General features: G+C 46.9%; 1 protein-coding gene across 3 annotated transcripts in view; it reads right to left on the bottom strand.

The window, feature by feature from the left end:
• Positions 1-15,166, bottom strand: part of PTPRN2 (protein tyrosine phosphatase receptor type N2) — a 1,109,078-nt gene that overhangs the window by 367,447 nt on the left and 726,465 nt on the right. For all 3 annotated transcript variants that reach the window (XM_089336860.1, XM_051857048.3, XM_089336861.1), the window contains one exon: positions 8,033-8,097. In XM_089336860.1, the coding sequence (XP_089192986.1) occupies positions 8,033-8,097 (65 nt within the window). The remainder of the gene's footprint in view (positions 1-8,032; positions 8,098-15,166) is intronic.

Here is a 15,166-nt window from a genome sequence, read left to right as displayed (position 1 = left end):
TAATTAGTTATCCTCTTGTGGCTTTATATTTTAAATCAGTTTTGCTTATTTTTGTGAAGGTTTTTGTTTTCTTGTCTGGTGGATGGTCTTTATAACAGATTTCTGGGAGTATGATTATTGAGCCGAAGAGTACGAATTTTTTTTAAGCTATAGGTATCTTCTAACAGACTGCTTTCTAAAAGAGTTAAACTCATTTACCTGGCCCCTGATGGAGTACGTGTACCCAAGCTGTATTGAATTTCACCTTTATTTAAAAAAAAGTGTTATGCTTATACAACCCCCAATACTAGTCTTAAAGATGAGTCCATGGATTTGATTCCAGGATGATACTGACTAATTTCACATTCAGGTGTGGCTCTGACATTCCACCCTGCGCCTGACTGCAAGCTTCCTGTCTCATGGGAATCTTTGGCTGGAGAGTCCTCTCCAGATCTCAACTGACCTACTGCGGCACAACCCTGATGGCATTTTCCTGATGGCTTCTATCCAAAAGCCTCCGTGACCAACCTGTAAGTGCTGAGCCAGCATGAGAGAGGCAGGCCCTTGCTGCTCCCATAATACACAAATGACCACATGGGAAATATTCCAGCTCACCCTCAACCGGACAACCCAAGACAGCAACTCCGCCACGGTTACTCTTTTGGACAAAGTGTATGCCACTCCAGCGTTTGTGGGCACAGGTCCCTCTTCATCTCCTGGGTCAAACCTGACCTACGAAAGCTGGCATCTGCAGAGTCAGGCATGAAACATCACCTTCACAACCTTCCCAGCCACACAGGTGCACCACCAGGCTGGGCCATCCCTGCCAGCATTTTCCTGCCACCTCTTTGCCCTGTTCCTGCATGTAATATCCCAGTTTCTCTTAGCAATCCCTAAGCAACCGGATTTAGATCGTTAATAGCCATTTATAGCAGCAGTATCTCAACAGATAGGTGGGCAATGACCGGGTGTGATTGGGGGAGGAACATTAAGCTGTTTTCTCCTTCATTGACCATGTAGCTCCTCCTTTATGCCTTCTTGTTTTGCACAGTAATGACAGTCAAATATTCCTACACACCCCTGCCTCCAGACAACACGCACAGCACACAGCAAATGGACATTAATTCATGGGGGTGGAAGCACCATCATAGGTTCATAGACTTTTAAGGGGCTTTTGGGATCAACATCTCTTAGCTACGGAATCCTTTCTGTGAACCTAATTTTACCCAGGAGCCCAATAAGTAACAGAGACAACACAAGCCCAGAGCTAGTTAAAGCAGAGGGTGAGCATGGCTGTGATGTTGGGATTTATACTCAACCATCTTCGCTCAAGCAAAACTCTGCGCACCCCTAGGGTTCTTTGTAGAAGTATCTGAAAATCACTTCTTCTGACCTCACTGGGCACTCATAGATAGATTCCCTTCTTCCTGATGGAGAACTCATTGCCACCCAAGGCGGCCGAATCAGGACTTCCATTTAGTCTGAATGCACTGCTTCCTTTTAAAAAAAAGTTTATATATTTGTATTTATTTGAAAGGTAAAGTGACACAGAGAGAAAGAGAAACACATCTTCCATATGCTGGTTCACTCCCTCAAAATGCCCAGGGCCAGGGTGAAGTCCGAGCTCCATCCTGGTCTCCTACATGGGTGGCAGGGGACCAGGTACTTGAGCCATCATCTGCGGCCTCCCAGGAAGCATGAACAGGGAACCGGCTCAGAAGTGCAGTAGCAAGGACTTGCATCAGCACTCTGATGTGGGATGTGGATTTCCCACATGGCGACTTCACCCATTTTGCCACAATGTCTACTGCAGAAACGCACTGCTTCTTAAGCCCTTATTAAAGTTTTTGAGCCACATGCCTCTGGGTCAGCCACTTGGGCCTTGGGTCAGTGACTTGGGTCACTCAAGGGTCAGCCACTATTTCTTACTAAAGCATTGGGCAGGCCAGCCTTGTAACTTCACACACTTCACTACCGCTCAGAAAGCAGAAAGTAACTCCTTACTCCAGACACGACTCTGGGAGCTGTGTTCATGGATCTGCCTCCTGAAAATCACTTAGATCATTTTCCTTACAAAACTTTGAGCTTTACTTTGTGGTGATTATTTTTCCCTTAAAAGAAACGTGCCTTTATTCATTTGAATAAAATGTACAACTTTTCAAGATATTAGAAATTAGATTTCGAAACACATCAAAGTACTACTAATCCATTAGAGACATGTGCGCTTGCACTGTAATCTCTTCATTCCCTTTAAATTTTGTTTTGAGATATTTCTGCTCGGCTTAACATGTTTTAATTCCACTATCTGTCATCGCACATGCGAATCACAGGTACTGGAGAGAGATTCTGTAAATGTTTTTAGATTTCTAAGAATCGAACTCTACTTCCCATTTTGGAATCAGGAATGAAAAGAATTTGAAATGTACTTAAAAAAATTCAAGATCAGGGCAGGCGCTGTGGCATAACAGGTAAAGCTGCTGCCTACAGTGCCAGCATCCTGTATGGGTGCTGGTTTGAATCCCGGCTGCTCCACTTCCGATCCAGCTCTGTACTAATGCACCTGGGAAAGCAATTGAAGATGGCCAAAGTCCTTGGGCCCCTGCACCCATGTGGGAGACCCAGAAGAAGCTCCTGGTTCCTGGCTTCAGATTGGCCCAGCTCTAGTCACTGTGGCCATTTGGGGACTGAACCAGTGGATGGAAGATTCATTCTCTCTCTCTCTTTCTGTAACTCTGCCTTTCAGATAAATAAATATTTTTAAAAATCCCAGATAATCAAAATCATACTGAATACTGAGATAGCAATTAAAATATAATTTTAATTTTGTTTAAAAATTTCTCAACTCGCACACTTTCTCCTCATTTTTGTTGCCCCAAATCTGCTCCAAATACATCAACTTGCTTTTTCTCTGTCAAGGGCCACTTCCCGATTGGATACTGGTTAGGCACAAATCAGATGGAATGGGTAGAGATCCGGGGATTGAGAACCCAAGGGCATGATGTCAATCAACTTCAAAGGTAAGAGAAACATTATCTTGTGAAGTGAACACTTCATATACATGACATACGTGGTCACGGAGTGGATCATTTTCTGCCACAAGAGATGGCTGAATTTCTGCCCATGGGAGTGGCAAGGTCAGTCTTCTCATCACTTAGGGACCAGGTGTGGGATCAGATCTGACTTGGCATAAAAATGGAGGAGCCAGTGCTGTGGTATTGGTTTTGCTTTGCTGTTGTCCTCAGCTCCCTGGTCTGGAGCCACTGCTCCCTGTACAGCTACCCTCAGAAAGCTCATTAGCCATGAGTCCACGAGTTTGGACCAGCCTCCTGCACACAGATGAGAAGGTTGTGCATACCAAGTGGGCAGAAGGTCATTCCTTCAAGAGTTAAGTCAACTTTGCAAATAATCTAAGTGGCAATTCAGGCTTCTATGAATCACGTCAATTTAATACAACAGCTTCACCAGCTTATTGTGATGCAGTTTCTATTTTGAGATGAGCAGATTTAGGGGAGCAGAGACAGGTTCTGGCAGGACAACAGAGAGTCCTACTTGGCCCGTGTTAGGTTTGAGATCTCTCTACCCATCCCCAAGTAAAGAAATCCAGTTGGCTGGACAGACTAGGGCTGCACAGAACTACAGACCTAAGTTTGGGATCGTCATATCACAGATAATGCAAGAAGCCAGGGCCTGGATGAGACACGAGGAGAGAACCAGTGCCTGTGGCTTTCAGATACGTAGAAATCAAGCTGAGGGAGGGTTGACAGATGGGAACTCTGAAGAGGCCTCCTTAGAGAAGTTGGTGTTTCAAGAAGGTAGGTGATCAGCATATGGTGTGGAGAGGACACGTGGTCCAAGTTCAGGAGAGTGACCATTAGATTTTGCAACCAGGAAGTTACCTATAAGGTTGACAATAGATACTGCAGTTGAACAGCGGAGACAAATTCCTGACTGCAGGGTGTGAAGAGAGACAGGTGGTGAGGTAATGGATAAATGGGGATAAAATAAGTTTTGCTATGAAAGGAAACAGAAATGGTGGGAGGGTGAGAAGAAATTTCTGTTGGTGTCAAAGATTTTTTGCAGCTTCCGTGAGATGGGAAACACCAGAGTGTATTTGTATGCTGATAGTAACAGGTCCGTGCAGGAATCATAGTGATGTAACAGAGAGAAAGTCACAGCAGAAGCGGATCTTTCTTTCATTAATGAGAGGAAGTGGACCCAGAGCAAGGAAGAAACAGGTATTCTATCTACTATTAAATAAGAGACAGCAAGGTTCCTCCTTATTGCAGAGTAGATCGGAGGGAGTATGCCAGGATCTTTTGCTCACTGAAATAGGACTATGAGTGTGACTTTGTGTGTGCACACGTGCACACGTATGTGTAGACCGGTTGCTGGCACTTGGAAAGGGGAGAATTGTAAAATAGCTGTTTTGGAGAGTGAACATCCTTGGGAATAATTGTCTGTCAGTGTTGAGTGTTCCTTCAAGGCCTCTTGTGATGAATTTCGAGTGACATCAATCAGCAAAACAGGGAAGTGATATCAAAGTCAATAAAATACTCCCTGCCATCCAGAAACCTGGCGGAGGAGGCAGAGGAAAGGAAGCATTAGCAAGGAAGGATGCGAGTTCCTGACAACACATACTTGGTGCAGGGAGGTAGTGATCTTGGAGTTCTGAGGGGATGAGTGTGCGAGGAAGAAGGGTTGGTTTTGAACAGGAGGTTGGTGCAGACAATAGGCCAGCAGGTATGGTGAGGGCAGGAACACAGATCAAGAGAAAAGGAGACTTCAAGGGACATAGGTCTCAAAGATGGCAAAGAAAGCCTGTGGAGAGGAGGGAATTAGTCGAACAGAGAGGAAGGAGCTGCCACAGCACAAGTTAGAGGCAGTGCAATCTTGGGTGATGGAAAATTTTAAGAGGTGTCCATCAGTGGACTTCATGTAAAGGCCATTGGGCTTGAAGAAGCTCCTATGAGCACAGAAATGAATGCAGGTGATAGGAAAGGATGAACCTTATCCCTCAGTGGCCCTGTATGCAGAAATACTGCATAAAATACAACATCAGCGTAAGACAACACAAAAGAAGAAAGGAAAAATCTCCAGGTTCCAAAAATGAAGAGGAATAAAAACTAAATCCTGACTGGAAGCTGATGTTAGAGCTGATCTTGGAAAAGCAGCACCTTGGACCCAAGCTGTAGGACCACGGTTTGGGGTTTGGGGTTGTTATACCCATACAAGGACAGCATGTGTGGCCTTGGAGTTGCCAGCGGTGGGAAAGCTGGAACCACACTAAGCTTGGAATCTTGAAGAGCTGCTTCACCCAAGAATGGAGACCAGAAACAAAGCACTCACCTGCTGGAGAAGTGGAAGGGAGGCCGAAACCCCTACCTGGGCCATAGCCAGGGTGGGGCCTCTCAGTTTCACCGCCCAAATGAGATGGGAACATCCAGGTAGCAAATTAACATGCAAGTGGACACCCTGAGCCATCGAGAGACAGTGCAAATCTTCCTAGACAGAAATTCTCACATGGGAACCCACACCTCCAGAATCATCAATCTTGCTAATGACAAATCAACAATTTAAAAAGCGAACTAAACAACCCTCATAAACTACACAAGAGAATAAACCTCCATGAGGGAGAAACCACAGATGCAATGAGCAGGAGGTAAAACTATGAGGCAAAGAGGATGGATAAAGAAGGTCCAACATGTGTCTATCAGAATATCATATAAGAATCCAAACAGCAATAGTAACATGAGTGAAGCTCTTGAGTTCTTACCATGTTCAAGTGTTTTATAGTTCAATAAACCTTTACAAAATCCAATGAGAGGGATACTGTGATTATCCGACTTGCAATAGAGGCAACAAAGATTGAAAGTGAGCCGATATTCAAAAAAATAATGGATGAAAATTTTGCAGAATTGAAGAAGGCCATTGGATTTAAGGAGCACATCGAGTACGGAAAAGGATAAGCTTAAAATTTCCTGATAGAAGGAAACAGTGCCCGGTGCTAAGAAGGTGCCAGAAATCAGAGTTTGGCCCTGTTGTTGCCATGGAGTCACAACGCTGATGTTGCAACTTTCTGTGGCTGCTTCCTCTGTGTGGGGCAGAAGCAGCTTCATCCTAAGCAGGCCACAGTGGAGGGTCTGACCTTCAGGCTTGGATTTGTACTGATGATAGCATTCGGTTGCCAAAGCTTAGGAGGCAAAGTGCAGGAGGTACGTGTGAAAGCCATGCTTGACCAGAGCCGGCCAGTCAGTTCAGCCCTATCCCGGCATCCTGCCTCTCTCTCCTGGAATTAATGGGAGTCTATGTCCCAAACAGGAAGATGGCACCAGACACCAGGTATCAGGCTAGTCACCTCCCAAACGAGCCCCAGAGTCTCATCGTTCACCAATGCCATGCCTACCTCTCCAGCTTCTCGGGGTACAACGTGCTTCACCACAAAGACACTTCCCAACCCATCATAGCTGGTTTCCAATGTAGCCTAAATAATTTATGGTGAAGGAAAGGGCTCATAGCACTGGGCTTCCTCTGGTTGGGTTACACCAATGATAGCCAGTATCAATTAAGGTTTGCACTTACTGGACACCATGATTCTTTCTATAGGAATGAATAAGACGCCAGATTATGCCACGTGATGAGCTTGGAAAGCGGGGAGGGAGGCCCGGGTATGTCAGATCTTCTCAATATCAAGAGACAGGCAGCCGAATCAACGCACCCCTACCACTGACTTTAATTCTCTAAGCCATTCTGGCCCCCTCTGCCATCGGTCACTGCACCTGCCCCAGGATACAGATGGTTCTTGGGAACCCCAAGACACTTGCTTTCTTTCTCTTCCTTCACTGGCTGCTAAAGCTACAGCGAGCTACCAGGGAAAAGACCGGGATGTCAGAGCTGTCAAATGCTTCATTAATCCAGCCTGTGCCAAAAAGGCAATGGGAAAAACACCAAGAACCGTAGTACCCATCAGGACTCTTCAAGCAATTTCTCAAAAGTTCCCATCAGCCCTTTGTTGTGTTTCTCTCCTGCATTTGCCCATCGTTTAACTAAACACGAACATTTCCAAGGCACAGTTGCAATTCAAGCAGTTCTTAAGAATATACTATTTGGTAAGCACAGGAGCCTGTGTTTGGGAAGAGCAACCAATTAAGGAAGTTCTTATTTCAAGAGCCCAAGACTCAGAGCCAGTGAATTAGAGATTTCCCCAAAGAAGCAACTAATCTTCAAGTGGCTCTGCAGAGGACATCTCTGCTGTGTAGCAAGAACACTCACAAATAAGCACTCCTTAATAGTTAATTATCTTTAATGGTGAGTGCTGTGAAATCTAAAATTTCAAACGCAATAGTACAGATTGGTTTCGGTCCACGCTGACTTAGGAGTGGCATCATACCACTCCTGCGAGGGATCGTGTCGCGGCTCTGTGTACAGTTCATTAAATTGCCACGCGGCTGGGGAAGCCAGTATTGGCAAGGTGCGGGGGAAGGGAGGACCATCGGCTGTAATTGCCCGATGGAGTGTTTGGTCAAGGACCTCTTTTTGATACCAAGATAGCAATGTTTGGACATAACCGGTATCAGATAGATTTTAAGTTACATTATGAAAGTATTCATTCCTTTACATGACCAATTCCAAATATATATAATAAGATATATATATATATATTTAAGATATATATATTTATAAGAAGATAAAAATTTGTTTTACTAGATCCCAAGAGGAAAGAGTAATTTCTCTACACTTGTTCATTTTCACAAATTCAGCAATTATGAAGTATCTGAAGCAGAAAATACATGTTTTCTGACAGTTTCTCTGTTTTTCTTATGCATGACTGTTTTTCTTGGGGAGACACCGAATTAGGATTTCAAAGGCAGCCAAACACAGAGTCGAATCTGCCAGTCGCCAACACCGACCAGCATTCCCTACCAGTGGGAGGAGCTACCCAGTGGTCTTCCGTGTGCAACACAACATTGGTGCAACCAACCCACACACCGGACACCGGTGCCGAGCCTGCACCAGAAACAAGACCAGCACCACCACCAGCCCCTCATGTACTCACCGACCCGGTTCCGGTTTGAAGAATTTTCAATCCAGAAGCTTTTTCCAGTTTGTCTTTGTTGTCCACTGTTAGAAAAAAAATTAAGAAGCACAGGGTTTAGCTGGGGGAAGGAATGGGCCTGAAGTCACAGCTGAGCATTTAGCGTTTTCCTCCACTGAAAACTTCAATTACATCCCAGGCTGGACTGTCTACTAGAACAGGTGCTCTGATGGACCAGTGTGGAGTTAGGAAGCCTGAGTTGGAGGCCCTGACTTGAGACCCTGCTTCCCATGAGAAGCCTGGTCCATGTCCGGTAGGCACTACCGTGTACCTTTGCCCTCATCTGTGAAATGATGTCAGACTGGGAAATTCACAGAATGGCTGTGAAGACTTGATGAGACATTGTGTACAGAACAGCTTTCAAATGGCAAAGTCTTATGTTAAAAGGATATATTGGTTGTTAATTATATAATCATCGGGAAATATGTTTTATCGAGTAGCATTATTTAAAACAGCTCCCTTGAAGGCGCAGCTGAATGTGTGTATTTATGTTATTAAAGCTGACAGCTATTTCTTCCTTTATTCAAGTCTCTCCAAGAAACATTCTATAATAATTTAGCACCAATAAAAGCCTAATCCATTCTAGTGTGCTCCTGGCTTAGAACGAGGAAGACTTTCAGAGAATGAATTACACTCAGTATCAGACCCGGAGAAATGAGCTTTGGAAACAATTAGCAGATGTAAATGAAAACTCAGCCACTCCAATGCCCACAACGGCGAGCCCACCTGCCCCCACTTCACAGAGAGGGAGTGTGTCACAAGGCAATTGACCTTGGCTTACGATTCTGCAGAAATATTCTTTTGGATAAAGCCCCTGTCACTTTGGAAATGAAAACCAGGAAAAACAGAATTTTATTGCAAACCCTATGAATAAAGAGTGCTTTGCAATTGTGATTAATACAGAACAAGATAGCAAGAAAATAGCAATTACTTTCACCTCTTATTGTAATACCCCTGCATTAATCCCGAGTAATGAAATTATATCTTTTACGGGATACAAATGAGATCTTGTTATAGGCTGCTCTCCCATCTTTAGGGCATTTTCATTGTCTTATAGGGAGTTTTTTTTTTCTTTGAACAAATGAATGTTTTTTTTTTTTACATACAGGTAATCATTCACTGTACTGAAAGAATGAAGCAGACGTAAAATAATCTGGGTTAGATCAAAAGTACTTTAAATTACTTTAGGATAGGGTACGGATGTAGGAGGAGGGTGGACGGTGAGCTGCACATGTAAACTTCGAACAGCAAGAGAATACTTTCAACTGTGTAAGGATTTATTTATTTATTATTTAAAAGGTAGAGAGAGTGAGCGAGAGCGAGAGGGCTACCTTCCATCTGCTGGTTCACTCCCTAAAGGAGTGAACTGCACCTAAACAGCTGGTACTGGGCCACGCTGAAGCCAGGAGCCCAGAACTGTAGCTGGCAGGGGCCCAAGTAATTGGGCCACCTTCTGGCTTTCCAGGCACATTCGCAGGGAGCTGGGTCAGAAGTGAGGTGGCCTGGACTCAAACCAGCACCCCGACATGGGATGTGGGAGCAGTAAGTGGCAGCTCAACCCACTGTGCCACAATGTCAGCCCCGGGAGAGTATCTTTTAAAGACACGGAGTACAAAATAATCAATTTTAATGTTCTGCGAGGAACAAAGGAAATATGTTAGTTCATGACAAACTATTTGGGGGTGGGATAACACCTAGTGAACTCCTTTAAACAGACGGAGAAACAGGAAGTGCATCAACAAAGGAGTTTAAAAAACACTTCAGTCATCACTAACCAGCAAAAGCATATGTCTGCAGCCTGACCATTAATGATGGAGAATAATCCAGTCCAGGGGTGAGCAAAATGTCCTACAGGGCCAGAAAGTATTTTAGGCTTGGCAGGCAACGGTCTCTGGTGCAGCAACTCTGTCCTGCCGTGCGGTGTACAGAGCGGATGGATGGGGCCGTGTTCCAATAAAACTTTATTGATACATGCAGACGATGCCTTCTAACAAGCCCGAGATAGCACTACATTAACCAGCCTCTGAACAATTGCCTTTAGTCTCTGGAAGACTGTAAGAAGCTCTTTGTCAGAGTGTCGTGTCACCAACACCAATGGTGTGATGGATGCTGTCATCGTGGGACACCCAGGAGTGGCCTCTGCGTGCGACTGTGCTTCAGGGAGTCTTTAATCCACCTGCTGTTAGAATCACCCCCGGAGATGTGTGTGTCGGCGTGATTCTGTGTGCATAAGAGCGAGCTTGCTCAACCTACAGAACAATTCTGAGCAACCGCTAAGTGCTGGTGAGGGTTTGACTGGCTGTGTCGTTGCCCTTTGATTGGTGCCCAGAGCCACAGCACACGCATGGCCCCTGTGTGCTCGCAATGCTATCTGCCTCCCACGCCGACTGCACGGGCCCCCGGCACACGCATCTTCGTTTCATGGGCTCTGGAGTTGTGAGGGTTCTTCCAGTGGCCCCGGCCAGCGTGCCTCTGGGTACTGCTTGACAAGCTTCTCAAAACTGCCTTGAGCCAGCGCCGCGGCTCACTAGGCTAATCCTCCACCTTGCGGCGCCGGCACACCAGGTTCTAGTCCCGGTCAGGGCGCCAGATTCTGTCCCGGTTGCCCCTCTTCCAGGCCAGCTCTCTGCTGTGGCCAGGGAGTGCAGTGGAGGATGGCCCAAGTGCTGGGCCCTGCACCCCATGGGAGACCAGGAGAAGCACCTGGCTCCTGCCTTCGGATCAGCGCGGTGCGCTGGCCGCAGCGTGCTGACCTGTCTCTCTCTCTTACTGTCCACTCTGCCTGTCAAAAAAAAAAAAAAAGAAAAAGAAAAAAGAAAAAAAATTGCCTTGACCTTTTCTCCGTTCCGTCTGGCCCATTCAAAGCCATCAGCAAGCGAGGCAAGCGACCTGAGCCATGTAAATTAGTGTATTGTTTTCAGAGTATAAAGGCCTTTAATAGAGTAACGAACTGCTTTGTCCCTGAAATAATCCAAGAACCCAAGACACAAGTTTAAGTCCAAATCTAAATAATGAATATTTAAATGTAAGGTTGCCTGCTGTTAATATCTGCTACCTGCCAGTCACCGATGCAGTCACTGTTTGTACGTTAGCTTATTTCCTGCTTAAACCCACCTAGACTGTACATTCTAGACCTCCATTCAAGAAATGGGGAACAAAGTGATGTCACTGCTCAGTCAGAGGCGGATCTGTCTCTAAGTCCTGGATCTGAGCCGCTGTGATCTGGGCCCGTCTGTCACCAAGGCCAGGAACTATGATGAGTGATGCTCATAGCCACAGATTCTGATTAGGGATGTTTCTCTGCTAGGTGCTTCTGCCCTGGGGACCCAGCGAGTTCTGGGAATCTTGTCTGGATGAGCAAGGGTGGGGGGAAAATGGCAAGAATCCATTTTAAAGGTTTGTTCCTGAGACCAGAATGAAGCACTCTAGGGAATCATACGCCAAAATACAAAAAGAAGTGGGTAGGTGGGGTAGGGGCTGAGTAGAGATCAAAAGACACACTTCCCAGGAAGTCCTGGACTGACAGTAGAGTCCTGTGGAGGTCTGATAAAGCCACCAGGTAGAGTGTGATGGATCCACCAGGAGGAGGTGGGATGGAGGCAACAGGAAGAGGATGGAGCCACCAGGTAGAGGTGGGATGGAGCCATCAGGAGGAGGCATTATGGAAACATCAGGTAGAGGTGGGATGGAGCCATCAGGAGGAGGATTATGGAAACATCAGGTAGAGGTGGGATGGAGCCATCAGGAGGAGGATTATGGAAACATCAGGTAGAGGTGGGATGGAGCCACCAGGAGGAGGATTATGGAAACACCGGGTAGAAGTGGGATGGAGCCACCAGGAGGAGGATTATGGAAACACCGGGTAGAAGTGGGATGGAGCCACCAGGAGGAGGATTATGGAAACACCGGGTAGAAGTGGGATGGAGCCACCAGGAGGAGGATTATGGAAACACCAGGTAGAGGTGGGATGGATCCATCAGGAGGAGGATTATGGAAACACCAGGTAGAGGTGGGATGGAGCCACCAGGAGGAGGATTATGGAAACACCAGGTAGAGGTGGGATGGAGCCACCAGGAGGAGGATTATGGAAACATCAGGTAGAAGTGGGATGGATCCTTCAGGAGGAGGATTATGGAAACATCAGGTAGAAGTGGGATGGAGCCACCAGGAGGAGGATTATGGAAACACCAGGTAGAAGTGGGATGGAGCCACCAGGAGGAGGATTATGGAAACACCAGGTAGAAGTGGGATGGAGCCACCAGGAGGAGGATTATGGAAACACCAGGTAGAAGTGGGATGGAGCCACCAGGAGGAGGATTATGGAAACACCAGGTAGAAGTGGGATGGATCCATCAGGAGGAGGATTATGGAAACACCAGGTAGAGGTGGGATGGAGCCACCAGGAGGAGGATTATGGAAACACCAGGTAGAGGTGGGATGGAGCCATCAGGAGGAGGATTATGGAAACACCGGGTAGAAGTGGGATGGATCCATCAGGAGGAGGATTATGGAAACACCAGGTAGAAGTGGGATGGATCCATCAGGAGGAGGATTATGGAAACATCAGGTAGAGGTGGGATGGAGCCACCAGGAGAAGGATTATGGAAACACCAGGTAGAGGTGGGATGGAGCCACCAGGAGGAGGATTATGGAAACACCAGGTAGAAGTGGGATGGAGCCACCAGGAGGAGGATTATGGAAACACCAGGTAGAGGTGACTTAGTTCTAGGCTATTCAGATGATTAAATCTTCCTGTTCCCATGGCATCACTGTGCCTCTCACCAGCTTGCCCTCAGAGCAGCAGGACCTGGTTCTCTCTGTTCTTCTACCCAACAGGAAGGGCACCCGATATCCCCTGGTTTCTCCTCGTCTTCAGGACAGACTTTCTGCTCCTTGCTCTGACCCCAGAACAGGGAGTTTGTTTAGCTCCCCCAAACTTGGGGCCTTTGTGAAAACACTCCTCCTGGCCCCATCCAGAAAGTCCAGAACCAGGGTATAGTAAACCGCATGTGTTAAAAAGTTTGCTCCCTTGTCTTACCAGGAGCTACCTGCTAGGATTAGTCAGACTTCAGTATCATGCTCTCCACCCCTTCCTCTCCTGTGTTCATTCATTCCTCCACCCATTCAGGCCTCCCATGTACTAGGCACCAGGCCAGCCAGATCCGTGCTGTCTCTGAGCTGAGCTTCGGGGGGAGAGGGCTGAGAAGACACCATGTCTGTCTGCGACAGGGTTGGGAGTGGAAGAGCAGGTGGGGGATGGAAGGCGGCAGGAGTGGGGGGCGTGTCCTGGACGTGTGCTCTTTCCTAAGCCCATGGACCTTCTGAAAGACGCTTGACCACACTTGAGTGTCCCACTCCTGGTGCAGCCCCCAGAGTGGCAGCAAAGGATCAGGATCTGGACTCCACTTTCTGTGGGAAAAACCTAGGTGTGCATCCCCTGTTCTGCAGGTGTGACAGACCAGCCACCTGCTTTGCAGCTGTGCTGAACAGTCTGAGCGGCTGGGGTAGCACGGCGAGGCCTTTGCCCTGTGGAATGGCACCACGTCTTCACCTAGACTCCTCTTCAACCTCAAGATGACATCTGTGCCGGTTACGATCCACACTGCAGTGTTCAGTTCATGCTAGGGTCCCGGCTGTTCTTCACCCAGACTGCAGGGTGAGAGCTACCTCACCCACGAGGAAGATTCTTAAATTTCTATTTAAGTAACCCCCCCCCCCCACACACACACACAGACAGACACAGACAAAATAGACCCAGGAACAGAGGCAGGGATGACTAAGCTATCTTTCCAAGTTAGATTAACCCACAAAATTTTTTAATAATTTAATAATATAGTTGATTTAGCCATTTTTAAAGATTTATTTTAGTTATTACTTGAAAGTGAGAGTAACAGAGACAGGAACAGATAGAGATATATATAGAGAGAGATCTTCCATCTACCGGTTGACTCCCCAAATGGCCGCAATGGCTGAGACTGGGCCAGGTTGAAGGCAGGAGCCAGGAGCTTCATCCTGGTCTCCCACCTGAGTGCAGGGGTCCAGGGACCTGGGCCATCCTCTGCTGCTTTCCCAGGTGCATTATCAGAGAGCTGGATTGGAAGTGGAGCAGCCAGGACTTGAACCAGTGCCCATTTGGAATGTCGGCGTTGCAGGCGGCAGCTTGACCCGTTATGTCACAATGCCGGCCCCACAGAGTTTGTTCTTTACCTGTGGCTATTCGAGTGAGGAATCTAACCTACAGGACATCCCTCTGTCCACATTTCTTCCTATTTTTCACCAGGACATCAGGGGCAGTCAGACGTCCTGGCTAGGCAAAGGCTAATCATGGCTGTGATACCAGGGAGATGGAAGGTCTGGCAGAACATGTCACAGAAAGCCTGCCTGGCTCCTGCAGTCACCTCCACCTTCCCAAGGTGGTGCCCACCACCTCTGTTTAATAATTCACTGCAGAATCATGCCAACCCCCTGGTGCACTTCCTGGAACTCCCTTGTCCCCTGGAAAGCCCAGCAGTGCCCTGCAGAGATGTCAAGAAAGTGGGGACTCTCAAAGGGGACAGAATCCTGGTCCCCCATTTTCCCATTGGAGGGCACAGAGTGCTTTCAACACTGCAAGTCCCCTTGGCAGTGTGGAATAACAAGATAAAGGACAAACTCTGTGGGGCTGGCATTGTGGCATAATGGGTCAAGCTGCCACCTACAATGCCGACATTCCAAATGGGCACTGATTCAAGTCCTGGCTGCTCCACTTCCAATCCAGCTCCCTGATAACGTGGGCTTGTGCTCTCTTGTGACCTTGTCAGTCTCTGGCTTCAATTGCCTTTCAACAGTGCCTGCTCTCCCTTTCTATTTTATTTTGTGCATTTTGAAATCTCTCATTGGTGGCGATGACGGAAAAAGAGAGAGGCTGTGAGATTTCCCATTTTTTCTAGCCTACGTAAAATGTCACACAATTTATCCGAAGCAACATAGCTCTTCTGTTTGTTTCTTATTTGCTTTGTGTTTATTTATTTTTATTGGCATCTGTTTGAAAGACACAGCAGTGGAGAGGGGAGCAGAGAGGGGGAGAGGGAGAGGGAGAGAGAGAAGGAGAGGGAC

Source organism: Oryctolagus cuniculus, chromosome 7 (assembly GCF_051225735.1).
Source record: "Oryctolagus cuniculus isolate XC-2025 breed Fujian yellow rabbit chromosome 7, ASM5122573v1, whole genome shotgun sequence".
Taxonomy (NCBI): domain Eukaryota; kingdom Metazoa; phylum Chordata; class Mammalia; order Lagomorpha; family Leporidae; genus Oryctolagus; species Oryctolagus cuniculus.
Note: the sequence above shows the minus strand (reverse complement) of the source record. Positions and strands in the feature narration are given on the sequence as shown.